Source organism: Stenella coeruleoalba (assembly GCF_951394435.1).
Source record: "Stenella coeruleoalba genome assembly, chromosome: 16".
Classification (NCBI taxonomy): domain Eukaryota; kingdom Metazoa; phylum Chordata; class Mammalia; order Artiodactyla; family Delphinidae; genus Stenella; species Stenella coeruleoalba.
Window position 1 is genome coordinate 37,194,875 of NC_137162.1, and position 16,847 is coordinate 37,211,721.

At 38.7% G+C, this 16,847-nt stretch overlaps 1 protein-coding gene across 1 annotated transcript; it reads right to left on the minus strand.

Moving 5' to 3' along the window:
• Positions 1–298: 298 nt before the first annotated feature.
• Positions 299–13,739, minus strand: LOC307175300 (gastric triacylglycerol lipase-like; the record flags this gene model as incomplete). The annotated part of the gene is made up of 9 exons (XM_079900278.1): positions 299–572; positions 3,635–3,706; positions 4,114–4,185; positions 5,175–5,321; positions 7,103–7,239; positions 11,370–11,479; positions 12,578–12,776; positions 13,312–13,429; positions 13,638–13,739. 9 exons carry the CDS (start codon positions 13,737–13,739, stop codon positions 336–338), a joined length of 1,194 nt encoding a protein of 397 aa, XP_079756404.1. The 3' UTR covers positions 299–335.
• Between the last annotated feature and the right edge of the window lie 3,108 nt (positions 13,740–16,847).

Genomic DNA, 16,847 nt, shown 5'->3' on the forward strand with positions numbered 1-16,847 from the left:
CCCCAAGACTGTCTTTTGGCAACACCCATGATTCATGGCTCATTATCTACCTGGAGTTTAGAAGATAAACTGAATGGGAGGATTGGAAGGGAAGTTTCACCTCCCCAAGACTGTGTTCTCTCAAGAGTTTCTAGATAAATTTTCAAGTGAAAAAAATCTAATTAAAAAAAATTCTTTTCAATTAAAAATGACCAATGAAAAGTTTGTTGATGCTAATATATTTTGAAAGTCAGAATTACAGAAAGAAACATTGCATTTAAAACAGTACAGAAAACTATGTGGAAGAGAAGAAATCATTTTGGGAAAAGTACATGAATAATTCTTTAAATCCAGCACTACTTTTTATCTTCTGCCATCATAGAAATGATTTCATTGTAAACTTCTTGAGGTGCATCCATTGCCCAGATAAAGTCCAAGTGATTGTAAGTAGGAATTTCCTTGTGGTAAATGAGATTAGACAGTTTTGGAAGCAAAAGACCAACATCCTGAGGGTCAGCCAACAGGTCATGGTCACCACTCCATACTGCAATTGGTACATCCATGGCTGTCACATTGTAGTTGAGAGGTGTGGCCTAAAACACCAGAGGAAAAGAATCAGAGTTTTAAGAATCAGAGTTTTTATAAGTAACTGCACTTGAAACTCAATACTTACTCAGTGGGTAGATTAGATATCATTAACTTAGTTTTTTAAAAATTGAGATATAATTGATATATAGCATTATACTAATTGCAGGTGCACTACAATGATTCCATACATGTATACATTGTGAAATGATGACCACAATAAATCTAGTTAACATCTACCAGCACATGTAGTTTTTTTATATATATATTTGTAATGAGAGCTTTTTTTTTTTTTTGGCGGTATGCGGGCCTCTCACTGTTGTGGCCTCTCCCGTTGCGGAGCACAGGCTCCGGACCCGCAGGCTCAGCGGCCATGGCTCACGGGCTCAGCTGCTCCACGACATGCGGGATCTTCCCGGACCGGGGCACGAACCCGTGTCCCCTGCATCGGCAGGCGGACTCTCAATCAACCACTGCGCCACCAGGGAAGCCCAATGAGAGCTTTGAAGATATACTCTCTTGGCAACTTTCAAATATACAGTACGGTATTATTATCTGTAGTCACCATGCTGTACATTACATCTCCAGGTCGTACTTATTTTATAACTGGAAGTTCATACTTTTTGACCACCTTTACCCATTTTGCCCACGTCTCTGACACCCACCAATCTGTTTTCCGTATCTATGAGGTTTTTAAATTTTTTTTTTTTTAGATTCCACATGTAAGTGACATCATACAATAGTTATCTGTCTGTGTCTAACTTATTTCATGTAGCATAATATCCTCAAGGTCCATCCACGTTGTCACAAGTGGCATGACCCAGTTTCATAAGTAAATCTTAACAATTATTGCTCAGAGTTACCTTTATCCACAGAGGAACGTGGATGCAATGTTTTAAATCAGTGCTTCTCAAATTCTAAAGGCCCTGTGAATCACTAGGAGATCTTAATAAAATGAAGAATCTGATCCAGTATATCTGGAGGAAGAGCCTAGATTCTGCATTCCCAGATGATGCTGAGGCTGCTGGTCCTGGACCATGCTTTGAATAGGTGGGCTTTAGTATATGTGCTGCCGAAGTGAGCACATGAATAGGCGGGCTTTAGATAATAATTCTTACAAAGTAAAAACTTAGATTTCGACTCAAGCTGAAGGAAGTGAATGTGACTGAATTTTAACTGTGATAGATAGTTTCTATACAAATAATTACTCAAAATGTCCTGAGTCATTTATTTTGGCTTTGTATGGCTGCCAGTATAGTCATTCCATAGGTAATCATTTCATTTAAGGAGCTGTATTTGTTAAATACTTGCCTGATTTTACTAAATATACGTTCAAATTCTGAGAAAATCTATCAGTGGTCCCATTTCCTATTTCTACAAAATCTCCATTCACACAAAGATTTTAAAGAGATTCATAAAGCAGGCCAAGGGGACAAGAGAATCACTGCTAACTTTCCCACAGTTCACAGAGAATTTTGTTAGTTTTTAAAGATGATATTCTCAAGAATTCTAATATGAATATTTTCTTTATCCTTATGTAATAGCCAATTCACCAAAGAAAAATATTTTATTATATGCAATTTTTCATAGTATTTTAATACTTTACTATATTCCTTTATATGTTGAAGAAAAGGGAAAATTGTGGAGAATATCTATAAGAATAAACCTACTTTTCTTTACTCATATTCCACTATTCAAAGTGTTTTCCAGAACCTAGCTTCTGGCTCTTAAATTAGTGTCACTCCCTCAGTCAGTTGAAACCATCCTGAGTTTGGCTTGGTTGAAGGGAGAATGGAATTGGGAGTGGGTGTTTCATGCCCCACTTGGCCCTTCAAGACGGAGTCTCTGATTACTGTTATTAGAGCCCAGCATAAAGATAGAGTCTGTGTCTGGGGGGTTTGAGGTTGTGATGGTTGGGGGGAAAAGTCTTTACAACAAATGTTTGATCTGATTGTGTTCAGAAAACCTCTTTAAAGACATCAGAGATGTAAAAACAAGGAGGCTGGGCCATCTTTTTCACACAAAAGACATTGTGGTGAAAAGATATAAATCCCTTGTAGATATTGAGTCATTGGAGCAGACAAAAACTAATAGGGTTGTTACTTGGTTGGAAAATTGGACGTGGGGTGAAGTAGAAGGGGAAAGAATTACCAAAAAAACACAGAGCAATTCTCTCATTCAAAATTAGCCTGTGACAATGCGAGAGTTTATCCTGAGCTGACATTACCCATTAATTACTGTCAATAACTCCCTGAGTCTGGGTGGAGAGATGAAAAGTTATTGTCTCAACTTATATTAACTTCAGGTACGATGGACTCCAAAGCCTGGCTTCTTTGTACTACAAGTAGGAGGAATGCTCAGTATATCTACCTGCGTACAAGGCTCTTGTCTGCTGAAAAATATTTCCAGCCTTGAACTGCAAGCATACCATCCTTCTTTTATGTCTGGGAATATGGTGAGAAAACTTCTCTGGCCATCAACAAAGGATAGGAAATTGTTTAAGAAGACCAGAGATTCCAGCTCTATCCCATGAACAGTTAGAGTTATTGGTTTAGGGAATTCCCTGGCGGTGCTGTGGTTAAGACTCTGCACTGTCACTGCCTGGAGCCTGGGTTTGATCCCTGGTCGGGGAACTAAGATCTGGTAAGCCTCGCAGAGCAGCCAAAAAAAAAAAAAAGAAGTTATTGGTTTATTATAACAGTTAGTTGCACTTTGGAAAGGAGAAGACAGCATGCCGGGGGTCTGGGATACAGGGCAGATCTGTCTAATGCAGCGAGGGGTGACAAGATCTAGAAGGTTCTCACTGCAGTGGTGTGGTACTTTGAGGGCAGCTTGAATGAGCACAGACACTGGAGCGTGAAGGCTCAGTGGAAGAATTAGAGACCAGTGTGATGTTCCACATGACAAAAAGACTCAAAGGATAGAGTCATCTACTTTATAATTTCCTTAAGGCTAGGTCTAGGCAACAGCATTCCTTTGGAAAATACCTGCAAAGTTATCGTAATTTCATCTTTAACTTTTTATATCTTTGTCTTTCAAAATGCAAATAACCTCAACTTAAGATGCTTACCTGGTTATAATGCAGTATGTTCTGAGTTGGGGTTCCCCAGTCAAAAGCTTGGAATTTCCCAGACTTAACAGCCTAATGTAGAGAAATTAAAGATACAAGGAAATTAAAAAGTCACTTGGCTATGTAAATAATAAAATGCCAACTTTTCCAAGTAGTTTACTTTTAATTTAAATATTATTTAAAAATTTTTTCTCATTCCAAAAATAGACCATTAATCCTCCGCAACAATTTATTCAAGTTTAAATGCAGCTTTGCTTGAAATAATTTCAAGTCATAATCATCATTTATTTCTTGTTACCCAAAGCACCTGTTTTTTGTAGGATTTTCATTCACATGGATTGATAGATATTTTCATCTGGTAGTCACGTGCCAGAAAAATTCCCTTGTAGAAGCATTTGACAGAATATTTTAAGACTGTGCTTTAGGTAAATTGTTAATGGTTTAGGCCCACAAAAAGTTTGAGCAGCTTGAAATGATACCTGACTCCAGTGGAGGGCGTCTTGAACTGAAGTTCCTGCTGGATTATGTCCTAGATACACATCTAAGCGAGTCTAGAAAGCAAACATACAAGCACACACATGCGCACTTAGATGTATGTTCAGTTTCTCACAAACATCTAAGACTTAACTTTTTCTGATCTAGATCAAGTTTTATGGGCAGCATTACTGGCAGGATACGAGCAAAAAAGTTGTACATCACTTTATGGCTTGCAAACTGTGATTATATGGGCTAATTTCGAGGGTATATAACAAAACTAAACAATTTTGAGGGCGAATAGGTGTCAGTGTATCATACTATTAGTAGCAAAACATGATATACTATGAGCAAAACATGATATACTATGAGCATTGCTTTGTACTATGTTCTATATACTTTACATATGTTAGCTCATTTAATCTTCACAACAACTCATTTCATGGATAAGGAAATCAAGATGGAGGAGTTCAAGTGCGCTGCAAAGATAGGATTTGAATTTAGGCTTTTACCCTGAATCCATATTCTTAACTACTTTCTGATACCGCGTTTTGTCATATGTGCTTTTAAGCATCCACTTGGTGCAAAGCAAATGAAATAGAAGGTAAAGAGTGTGGACAAGATCTTACATAAATGCTCTGAAACAAGTTTTAGAAAGTTTATGGAGATGACTATCAGCATTAAAAATATTTAAAGTAATATTCAATATCTAGACATATTTTTCCTACAGAGGAACTTGACAACTTGGTTCAATGCCTCCACTCACAGAATTTAAATGTCACACCAATTATTCAGGTGATCAGAAGTGAGTAGGGAGTTTTTTGTTTTGTTTTGTTTTTCCTACAAGCTGTTTACTTCAGGGCACAGTGAGGTGATGGAAGAAATGTGGAGGCAACAAAACTGCGAGCAATGACTTGTGATTTCTCGTGGGCTTATCTGCATATCATGGACAGAATTCTGAAGTGACTCCTGGTTCTAATAAAGTACCATTCCTAATTGATGATGAGACAAGTAATCATGAGGGTTGCTCAAAATATTCAGAATAGAAATTTCAATGCATACAAACCATGTTCAAATTTTTCTTATCAAATCCAGTCACGGCAAACAAGGCATTCCTACAAACGACATTCAGCATCTCACGGGAGCACACTTCAGCACCAAGAAATTTTTCCAAAAAATTGTGTGGGTAGAACAATTTGTTACCAAATAGAATCTGAAAAATAAAAGCATCATTAAAGATTTGCAAATAACAAGCTGCAGAAAAGACATTAATTTGTCTTGTTTACTGGTACAAATGGGAATAGACATTATATTTTCATACTTCTATATGTTGTCTTAAGAGGTTTAAATACTCTCTCTCATTGAATCCCCACAATAAAGATATGGAATGGACAGTGCAGGTATGAGTATTGAGTATTAATTGCTGCATTGAGAACTGCATTGGGTGCTGGGTAAGACACAGAGTTACAGTCTAGTTGGGGTCATAGGAGTTAGGGAATAAACTCATAAAACAACATGGCAGAATATCATAATTAAGTGCCAAGATGTGTGATTTCGGCAATAAATAAAAAAAAATCAGGAGGGGAAATGGTGACTTCTAAGCCATATTTTCAGCAAAATCTTTAAGAAGACAAAGAGGCTTGGTAGTTTAAAAATTGAAAGGACACACCCTAATTGTTCTTAAAATAAGTAGACACTTTGTTATCCCCATTTTATTTAATTTATTGAAGTATAGTTGACTTACAATATTATGTTAGTTTCAGGTATACGACATAGAGACTCCATATTTTCAAAATTATACCCCATACAAAGTTATTATAAAGTATTAACTCTATTCCTTGTGCTATACATTATATCCATGTGACTTACTTATTTTTTAACTGGTAGTTTGTACCCTGTTATCCCCATTTTATACGTGAGAACATAAGGCTAGTGAATAGTCAGGATCTTGGTCTAGTGAGAACTGGATTACAGCTAGAATCTTGATCTGAGCCTCAAGCCTCTGACCTAAGGTCTAATGCTTTTTTAAAAACCTCTCTCTACATTGCCTGTCAGAAAATATGAATATGAGTAAGAAACAAACAATTTCTGAATCAATGCAACCGGTAAACATACTCAGGGTCATCACACAATTTTACATTTTGAGTAAAAGCTTTACAAATGTAGCTGGTCTGTAGGTAAAATCTCTTAGATTTTAGGCATGCGTGTTAATTGAGTGAAAAAAAAAAAAAAGAATAGCACTCAACCACAGAAGAAAATGGCATCATTAAATTTTGTAGCCTGAGGTAAACTGTTCTCCTAAAGGAGACTGTGTATGTGTGTGTATGTGTTAGTTTCGGTGGGTGGGAGAAGTCAGTGATTAAACACTGGAAAAAGGAAAGATTATTAATTCCCTACCATGTATGCCTCCATAATATTTACAGTTTATTGAAATCTATGCTACTGCCCTATGAAATCCCCATTTAAAGAGGAAGGAACTCTTAGGAAAAGGCTTGGAAAGCCAAGGATATATGATAAGTGGTCTCCGAGTCCTTGCCTCACTTCACCATTGCTATCTTCCCCCTCTCTCTCCTTTTCCCTTTCCTTCCTTTTCTTTCCTATCCTTCTTCTTCCCACTTTTCTTGGACCAGGTGGTTTAGGCTTCTCATTTGACTCTTTTGCTTTTATTTCCCTTTCCCTGGTCTTGGGGGGGAAATCATAGCCTTGAAGACCTGTGTGGGTGCTTGGTAAAGAAACATCCATGGAAGGAGCAAAAACTCTCCCAGGCATTGCTAATCCGCACAAGGTAATCGAGAATAAAGAAATCGGTGGGGATCTCATAAACTCTAATGGGGATTCAACCATGGTCAGTGCTATTCAAGAAATAATATAAACATGTTAATTTCCATCCTTGAATATAAACATGATTGTCCACCAGGTGTTTGTTCTCTTTCCATCACTTTGAAATACACAAACAATTTAACATCTTAGACCCAGTTAAAGGGAATCACATACCTTGAAGAGGAAGGGAGGAATGAGTGCAAGTTTGTTCAACAGGGTTTTGGTATACTTCACTGTGGCAACTGGGGCTAATGCATAGAAGGCTTTGATTTTTTTAGCCAGCGTGGGATTTGTAGAAAAGGCGATAAAACCTGAAAAAGAACAACAAAAGGTGAAAGGTGTGTGTGTGCGTGTGTGCTTTACAATGTGACATTACTTTGGATTTACTACGGGTGCCATCTGGGACAACCTGAAATCGACAGAATGATCAGATTTTAGTATATTTGTTTTATTTTCATAGATTCTCTCTGGGAACATGAGGGTAGAACTTTTTGAAAGTTATAATAAACTGTTTTATCTGATTTTAGAAAATAGGCCTACTTTAGAATAATCATGTGGTAACAAAAACGTTATATTACAACAGGTTTGGTTCAGTTTAAAATTATCTAATCTCGTAACAATGAGATAATTAACATTTAATATGAGTAGGGTATATACGTGGAAAGGTTAAAGCACAAATTTGAAATGTGTCCAAACAGAGTCTGAAACCTGGTTCTGTGATTTATTAACTTTGTGACATTGGAAAAGTCACCTAAACTCTAAGAGCCTTAGTTTCCTCATCTAAAAATGCATGTAATAATGAATGCTTCCTTGGGTTGTTTAGGAAGTACTTGAGGTGAATCATGTAAAGTATTTACCAGGAACTAGTCACATGGTAAATGCTTGACAAATGAGAAGCCGAGATAATTCCAACATCTATATACAATAAACATTCTCAGCCTGTCTGCTTTTAATTGTTTTCATGAACAGTAGCATATAAATAGACTGGGTTCTAATCAAAGAATTATCAACTTAAATTCTTTTTTTTTTTTTTTCTGCGGTATGTGGGCCTCTCACTGTTGTGGCCTCTCCTGTTGTGGAGCACAGGCTCCGGACGCGCAGGCTCAGCGGCCATGGCTCACAGGCCCAGCCGCTCCGCGGCATGTGGGATCTTCCCAGACCGGGGCACGAACCCGTGTCCCCTGCATCGGCAGGTGGACTCTCTACCACTGCGCCACCAGGGAAGCCCTCAACTTAAATTGTTTACAGTTGAATTACATGAGACAATCTCTCCCTACTGTTAATAATGACATATTGACGAGACTCAATAATGCCCTGAAACAAAATTTTTCCAACTTACACAATGGCCTCAGTTACATAATATCCAGCCTGATCCCAATGGAGGAAGAATGGTCTTTCCAAGAGCACTCTGTTTATTAAGGGATTCTTTATCTGGTTGCCTAACTCTGCAGATATCAGCCAACAGATCACCCAGAGTAAGCAAGAATCACACGCAAGGAGCCTGAGTGGGTGTCCATGGGTCCATATAGGGTCAGGACAGGTGACTTCTCAGAATAAACTTAATCCCACTTTAGACACAATTCTATCAAGGATACTTATCTAACTTTCAAGTACACAGCAGATTGATTGGAAGATGTAAATTAGAAGGCAGAAAAAAATTTCCCAAAATTTATGAGTATGGTGACATAATGACAAACTATCCAGTGGTGAAAAAGAAGAATGAAAAGAAGTTCAAATGAAAGAAAGACAAAATTTAAATACTCAAGAGACTGGTAGGTTGGAGTTATTTTGTGTCAGGACAAGCAGTTCTATTGATATCAATAACTCCTAAGGAAATTGTTGCATTTCAGCTAAATGCAATCATTTTATAGCCCTATATCGTTGAAAAAAAGTTAAGCTATGTTCAACATGTTCTATTTAAAAAAGCATGGGCATCGGTCATAAGTTGAGGTAGATTTCCATCCAAAGGGGTTAAATTTTGGATAGTTTGGGAAACTAAAGGAGTAAATTTTAGGAATCTAGAAGATTTCTCACTTTTTAACAAAGAATTTGAATCCATGGTTAACCATGTGTTTTGTTGCTGTTCTTCATTGCCCTGATTTCTCTTCGAGTCCAAGGCATTTATTCAGCTGAAGCTGCAGGGAGACTTTTGATTTTGCATTTGCTCAAGAGAACCCAAGGTCCCTTCCTGGGTCATCCTGCATTGAATGACTGGTCAACAAATGGGTAAAGGACCAGCCAGCTAGTCCCACTGATGAAGACTCTGAAGAGCCATGTCATACAGAGCTGGCTGAGGACTTTTGGGGACTGCATCACTGCCCAACTTCTCCCTCTGCCTAGTCCTGCTTTTTTGCCCTTTCCTCTAAAAGTGCTTTTATTAAAAAAAAAAAAAATAGCACAAATCCTCATCTCCTTGGGCCCATAACATATTACACAATGACAGAAACATTGGGAAGCTCTTCCTCACTGACCCTTTTTTCTGTCTAAAATTCTACCAGTGGGATCCATGCTTTAGGATGAACAAGCAGTGGGAAGAGAACTTCCACAGGCTTCTACCAAGTATTTCATCCACTTTCCTGAATATGCCCATATATGGACATTCGGATTGTTTAGAATTGTAGTAGGAAGTAATGTCACTGGCTGACAGTGAGGATCAACATAAAAAATACACCATTATTTCTCCCATATAATCCCCTATTCCCCCTTCTGCTTTCATCCTTTCTCTTCCCTTTACAGTTTCTCTCATGGTCTCTTAAATTTCCTTGATTATGCTTTTGTCCCAACCATTCCACCAAAGTTGCTATTAGAAAGGTTCCCTTATAGCTTCTAGGTTGCCAGAACCAAGGGTCAGTCCTCAGACTTCATTTCACACGATTGATCAAAGCCTCTTCCACAGTTGACTGCAGTATTTTCCTAATAATACTTTCTCTACTTGCCTTCCAGAACACTAGACATTCCTGGCTTCCCTTACACCACAGTCACCATTATTTTCCAGTTTATTCACTTGATTCGTCCTCATCTTCCAAATCAATTGTGGCCCAGGCCTTAGGGCTTGGACCCCTCCTCTTTTCTGTCTGAGCTCAATTCTTTGCTTATTACATCCTGTCTCATGTACTGATGATTCACATTTTGTATTTTCAGCCCAATCTTCCCTCCTAAACTCCAGATTTGTATCTACAGTTGACTGCTTGACGTTCCACTTGGATCTCCAATAGCACCTAACACTTGGGTCCAGAACTGAGCCCCTGCTCTCCCCACCACCTCAGCTGTTCTTACTGTCTCCCTCGTCTTCGCTAATGGCATCTCCATCATCCCAGTGCTCTGGCCATAAATCGTGGTGTCATCCTTGACTCCTCTTTCTCTTACACTCCATATCCATTACATAAGCAAATTCTGCTGGTCTCCCCCCCCATATATAGAAAATACGTCTAGAACCTAACCAGGTATCTTTACCACCCCCTCTTCTGGGTCACTATCATCTCTCCCCTGGGTTACAGGAAGAGTTCAGTGACTGCTTTCTCTGCTCCATCCCTGTTTTCCTTCAACAACCGGAAGGATCCTGCTAACAAGTCAGATCATGTAACTCCTCTACTCAAACTTTTCTATGGTTTCCTTTTCACTCAGAGAGAAAGCAAAAATCCCTACAACAGCCTCAAAAGCCCTGAACAGTCGGCCCTCCTCACCACTCCCACCCAACTCATCTTTGTCTCTCTCAATCTGATTCATCCACACAATGAACAGCCCCATTGCTGTTCCTTGAATGTGCTGCGTGTGCTGTAGCGTCAGATCTTTTGGGCTATCTGTTCCCTCCTCCTGAAATATCAGTCTTCCAGGTATGAGCTTGGCTCACTGACTTCCTTCACGTTTACTTAGAAAGTATTTGGTGGTGTTCCTGGTATAAAATTGCTGTGTACCCCTCTGATGCTCCCTAATCTGACCCCCTGATTTATTTTTCTCTTCATAGTATTATCATTATCTAGCATAGTACGTATTTTACTTTTTAATTTTTATTATTTTCTCTACCTTCTCCTGCTAGAGTATAAGTAGTAGGAAGACAGAGATTTTAAACTATTTCATTTTTGCTGTATTCTTAGGATACATTATAGGTGCCCCATAAATATGGTTGAATGAATGGAATAAACTGAGACCAGAGCCTGTGTGGTACAAAGTTTCAGAGCATTGGCTTGGGCGTCAGATTTCCTGACCTGGTATCTGAGCTACCCTATTTGTAATAACTGTGTTACCTTACACAAACTATTTATTTACCTGCTCTTTAGTTTCACTATATATACAGTAGGAATAATAATGGTCTTATATCATTGGGTTGCTGTAGACATTATATAATGAATGGAAAGCAATTAGCATGATGACCAGCATGTCTGCATAACCACTGGAAAGGGGTCTATATGAACTAAACTACCTACTAACTGCTGTTACCTACCAATGGTGGTGCCCTGGGAATGGCCAACATAGTGTAGCTTCTCCTGTCCAGTTTTACTTAAAATGAAGTTGATTGTGGATACAAGGTCATATTTAGCCATTTCATCAAAGCTGCAAGAAAAAAAGACAAAATAAAAATGAGTACATTTCCTTGCTCTACTTTCTATAAGTCAACCTATTTAAGGTAAGGTTTCCTTTGAAAAATAGAAAACTAGATTCTCTAAGCATTGTTGCTTATAGACTGTTAGTGAGTGTCAGGGGCTCTTTGGGGTGGCTTCTCATAAACAGCTGACATCATTTCTGAAGCACAGCACATCATTTCTGAAGCACAGCTACAATGTAATCCAAACACAATAGTAGCTGTAGGTGGGGAATACTTCTACCCTTGAACCTGAATGTCAGATTTAATAATCATTTGTATGTTGTGTTCCACTGCCATGTAATATGAACAGAAAAATCAGCCAGAAAAACCCTTTGAAAACGAGAACAGGCTATGCCACTCCCCTGTTGAAAACTTTCCAGAAGCTTCTCATTACACTTAGAATGAGCTCCAAGGCCTTAACCAAGACCTATGCAGCCTGGCCTGATTTGGCCCTTGTCAGCATCTCTAGTCTCCTCTCCTCTCACTCGCCCTCTTCCTCACTACACTTGGGACACACAAGCTTCTTTCACTTCTTGGAACTTCTAAGAGCACCTTTGCACCTCATCATCATCAGGCAAATTCTCTTCTCCACTTCCATTAGTAATTTCTAGGAATAAGGCACAAGAGAGCCAGTGAGAGGAAATCTTTGATAATCTCTCCATGGTGTCAGAATTTCATTGTCTTCGCCACCCCCACTTGAATACTGATGATGACAGGTGCTGTTCATGAACCCCAACTGGGTTTAACCTTCTAGTAATCCTTGTGGATGTTCCTTCAGAATCTGCTGGGGGCAGCAAATTTCCTTGCTTCAGTCATTTAGCTCATTCCTTGTTGAAAAGCATATTTAGGGAATCCCGTAACAATGGTTACTGGGATCACAGACAGTTTGGAGGAAAGGCTACCCTTGGAATGAGGTGTAAGGAAGAATCCAAAAATGTATTAGAATGAAGATGACATCCTTCTCCTCCTATTTGGAGTGTAATTTGTTAAAATGAGGCTAGGCTGGAAGCAGTGAATACCCATGCTTTTTAACTCAATATTTATTTTCAATCGTCCCTTTTCTTTACCTGAAAGCCCAGAATTCAGCTGAGTCTGGTGAATAGTATAAATTTTTCCTGGCCCAGGTATTTCCTCTGCTGTTTCCCAGCCACACATCATATCCAGCATCCGCCAGGAGGAAGCCCAGGCTGTTGCTGGGTAGGTTGGCAATCCAATTTGTGGCCGATGCTAGGAAACCATGCTGCAGAAGCACAGCAGGTCTCTGACCTAAAGAAGATAATTGTTAAAATCTTTATAAACTCACTCCTTATTCTCAGATAAACCTGAAGATAGAAACAGGCTTTTATATGAATAGAATTAAAAACGTTTGCTTGGTGAGGTGAATATTTCTGAATACGTTATCTTAATTGTGGTGACAGTTTCTCAGATGAAAAAACATGTCAAATTGTACACTTTAAATATGTGCAGTTGATTGTATGCCAATTAAACCTCAAAAACCTATTGAAAAAATTATATTCTAAGGAAATTCAGCATTATGTTAATTAAGTGGGTCTTCTATTCAGGGGCCCTGAGTTTCCACCCAGCACGACAAACTAAAATCATGGGCCAGTGTGCTTCACATCAGAGAAACCAATGTAAATCTGGTTATCACTCAGACCCTCAGCTTAATCTCAGAGACCAAGGTGGTTCAGGTTTTTTTTGAGTAACTTAATCTAGTGTTTTATGATTAGAATATTTTTGACTGGAATGTATTTGATTCAGGATTTGAGACACTCATTTTTTTCCCTCACACCAATCCTACCCAAATGATTAGCATCATTCTTCCCATGAGGAATCCGATAGAGCTGAAGGATGTAACCATCTGCAGTTATAACTTCATGCATTTCACTTCGGTAACCCCAGTAGGAAATCATCTGACTCTGAATGCAGAAAAGACAAAACATTTAGCTTCATGAGTATACTTGGCCACTTTGGATTCTTAAAATAGAATTTCTTATTGGTTGGGGTAACATGTACTTTGTAAAGAAATCTTTCAGACTTTATAATAAATCATAAAGGATTAATGAGAGCAATAGTGTCAATATCTTTGGAAGTGTTTTTAAAATATTAGTGATATGAATAACTTACAATATTCATGTTGGCTTCAGGGTTCACCGCTTTTTTTCCAAGGAGACAAAATGAATTTCCAGACATGTGGATGAAACACATTGTTACAAGTAGCCACCACATTTTCAACCTATTAGAGGAAAAAAGTTATTGCATGATGTTTGTGTTTAAGGAGAGCCTGAGAACAAGGACTCGCCGCAGAGGGATCAAGGTTGGCAGATGGCAGGAGAAGCTGGGTCCGAGGATCCAGTGCTTGGTATATGAGATCCAACAGGGTCTTGTCTTCAGAGAACTCACCACATCGTGAGGGGAGAGACAGATGTGTAAAGAATCCTGCAGTGGAGTACATCATGTGCTCAGATGAAGACCAAAGCCCAGAAAAGGGCATGTCCAGTCCAGGATCCCTCATCAAGGAAGGACTTTGATTTCTGTCTGGAACCTGTGGATTCCCGTGTGATCAAAACCACGGGAAGGACACTCTCAGGCCTGCCTGTCACAGGGAGAGGGCTGGGGAGCTGGGGCATGGGGCGGGTGGAGGGCAGGAGTCCAGCCCCACATTGTGCCCCATCATAATGGACTCAGCAGTGTAGTCCTGTCTGCTCACCTCCCCAGGATTGTCTGTCCTTCCAACCCATTTCTCAAACCAGGTTTCTAGCCTTAGTCATGAGTGTCTGCAAAATCTCTACCTGAGTTTCAAAATGTTGTACCTTCACTTTAATAATAATCTAAACAAATTGACAGGAGAATAAAAAACTTTGCATGTAGTAAATGTTACGATATAACATAAAGTCATGATATTGAGCTGCCTTGCTATTTGCTTCATAGATTTTCCATTTATTACCTTATTTGTCCTATTGTTCTCCTTGTTTCTCATCACTTTGTCAATTAGTAGGTTTTTATAATACTTCTGCTATTCTGGCAATTTATTCAGCTTTGTACATGATTCTATTTTCCCAAAGGACCTTTTATTTATCAACCTACCCTTGTAGCCTTGATGTCAGAGCTACCATTTACCATCTGTTTTGGTTTGAGTTGGTTTCCCCCTGACAACCCGAAAAATAGATATGTTCAGGTCCTCAGCTCAATACCTCCGAATGTCACTGCATTTAGAAATAGGGTTATTAAAGACATAATTTAAGTTAAGATGAGGAAATACAAGAGTAGCGTGAACACTTAGTCCAGTATGAGTGGTCTCCTTTTAAGAAGACAGCCATGTGAAGACAGAGACACACTGAGAGAATACCGTGTGACAATAAAGGCAGAGATTGAAGCTATTCAGCTGCAAGCCAAGGGGCAAAAGAGTCTGCTGGACAACCGCCGGAAACCAGGAAGCAGCAATGAAGGATTCCTCCACATGTTCCGGAGGGAACATGGCCCTTCAGACACCTTGATTTTAGATTTATAGACTCCCCAACTGTAAGACAATAATTTTCTGTTATTTTAAGCCACCCAGTTGTGGTACTTTGTTCTGGCAGTTCTAGGAAACTGATACACCATCTGTCAGAAAAGGGAGAGAAAATTAATACCTGGAATGATCGTCTTTTTTGAAACTGTGAATAAAACAGGGAAGTCTGTCTGTTTTGTATGTAAGAACTTCCTTTAATTCCCGCAGAATGGCAGACTAAATGTTACTCAGATGATGACAATACAGAGAAATTTTTATATAATTGCCTTAAAGTACCTGGATTCAGAGATGACCTAATAAATAACTCTTGTTCACTCGCTATACTACACATGATGCATACAACTTAATCAGTGACCATTGCTCTGTTTTGAACTTCTAGGTGTCCTGATTCCTCTCAATTCCTACTGCAAAGATCTCCATCAACTTTTCCCCTCTCCCTAATGGATATTTTTCCTAAGGGATGCCTGCACTAGCATAATCCTGCTCCCACCCTGACCTTGGAAATGCTCCACTGTATTCCATTTGCAACCTTGTAATGTTTTCAAAGTTTCAGACTTTTATTTTCCCCTACCCTCTATTTGAAGCCATCATATCCAAATGTGGCTGTAGTTTCCACAGCTGCAGTCTTCTGCTCTAAACTTGACATGTTTATTCGACAAGGAAAAGGTTAGCCTGAGGGATACATGAAGGAATGGCATGTTCTCTGCCTTCAAGAGACTTACAATGTAGTGATAGTTCAGCAGTACCAACTCTTTATACTTGCTCTCTTACCTGTACTGTCCATGCATTTCTCATTCCCTTCTACTTCAGGTCTACTCAGGACCTATGTGCTTGCTCTTAAAATCCCATAGATAAACTGAAGCTTTAGATAGAGTCAAATAGAAGGATGACTAGGTACCAAGGCAGCTATACAGCACCCTGCTCAGTCCTTGGCTCCATAAACATTTGCTGCTCAATAAATGAAAATTAATTATACTATTAGTAGTACTCCTGAAACCTAATAAGTCTCTTTGTTAGCCTCCTACTTTCTAATTAACAGCTAAAATTAAATTTAAATTGACTTACCCCACTATTCCTAAGAGCCGCCTATGGCCCGTTATCTTTTATCAAAAATGAAAATAAAAATTGTTTCTCATTCACTATATGAACCTCAGCAAGGCTTATTAGGATTATTTGTTCTCTAAGAAACAAATTTGTGTATGTTGTTTTGACCAAGGTTGTAAAAAGCTCAATTCAAAGCTCTCAGGTTTTGACGGTAGAGGAAGACTAGGAGAGAAGGCAGGAAGGAAGGTAAGAGGTAGGGGTGAGAGGGGGAGAGTGAAGGAGAGTGATATTTCTATAAGATACTAGGATTGGTGACTGTGAGGGACCTAATCTGGGCAAGTCTGCCAAACTGGCCTTTTTTCATAACTATAAACACCATAAACATTCCTTGAATGTTATTTGAATTACTAAAATAAATGAATTTTTCCAAAATACCCCACATACATTGTTAATAAATACTGAATAGTTAATAAATACTGAATATGTTTTCAAACTCCTTGCCACTTCCCATAGAGATCGTGAATAGAGTACCATTCTACCCATATTGGTTTGAGAAACAGTCAGGTTTGATTTCAAGTTAGAAACTGCATAGTGAGGAGGTAGAGCCCGTTGGTAATACAGCTTGTTCCTGTTATACATTCAGAGCATTGCTTGTTCTTTCTTTTTTTCAAATGTCCTGAAATCAATCACCAAAGGAGAAAAAGAGAGAAGAAACTTCCTAGAAAAAAAATTTTATATACATATAATCAAGGTTAAAAAATTCAATGCAAAATTATATTTTA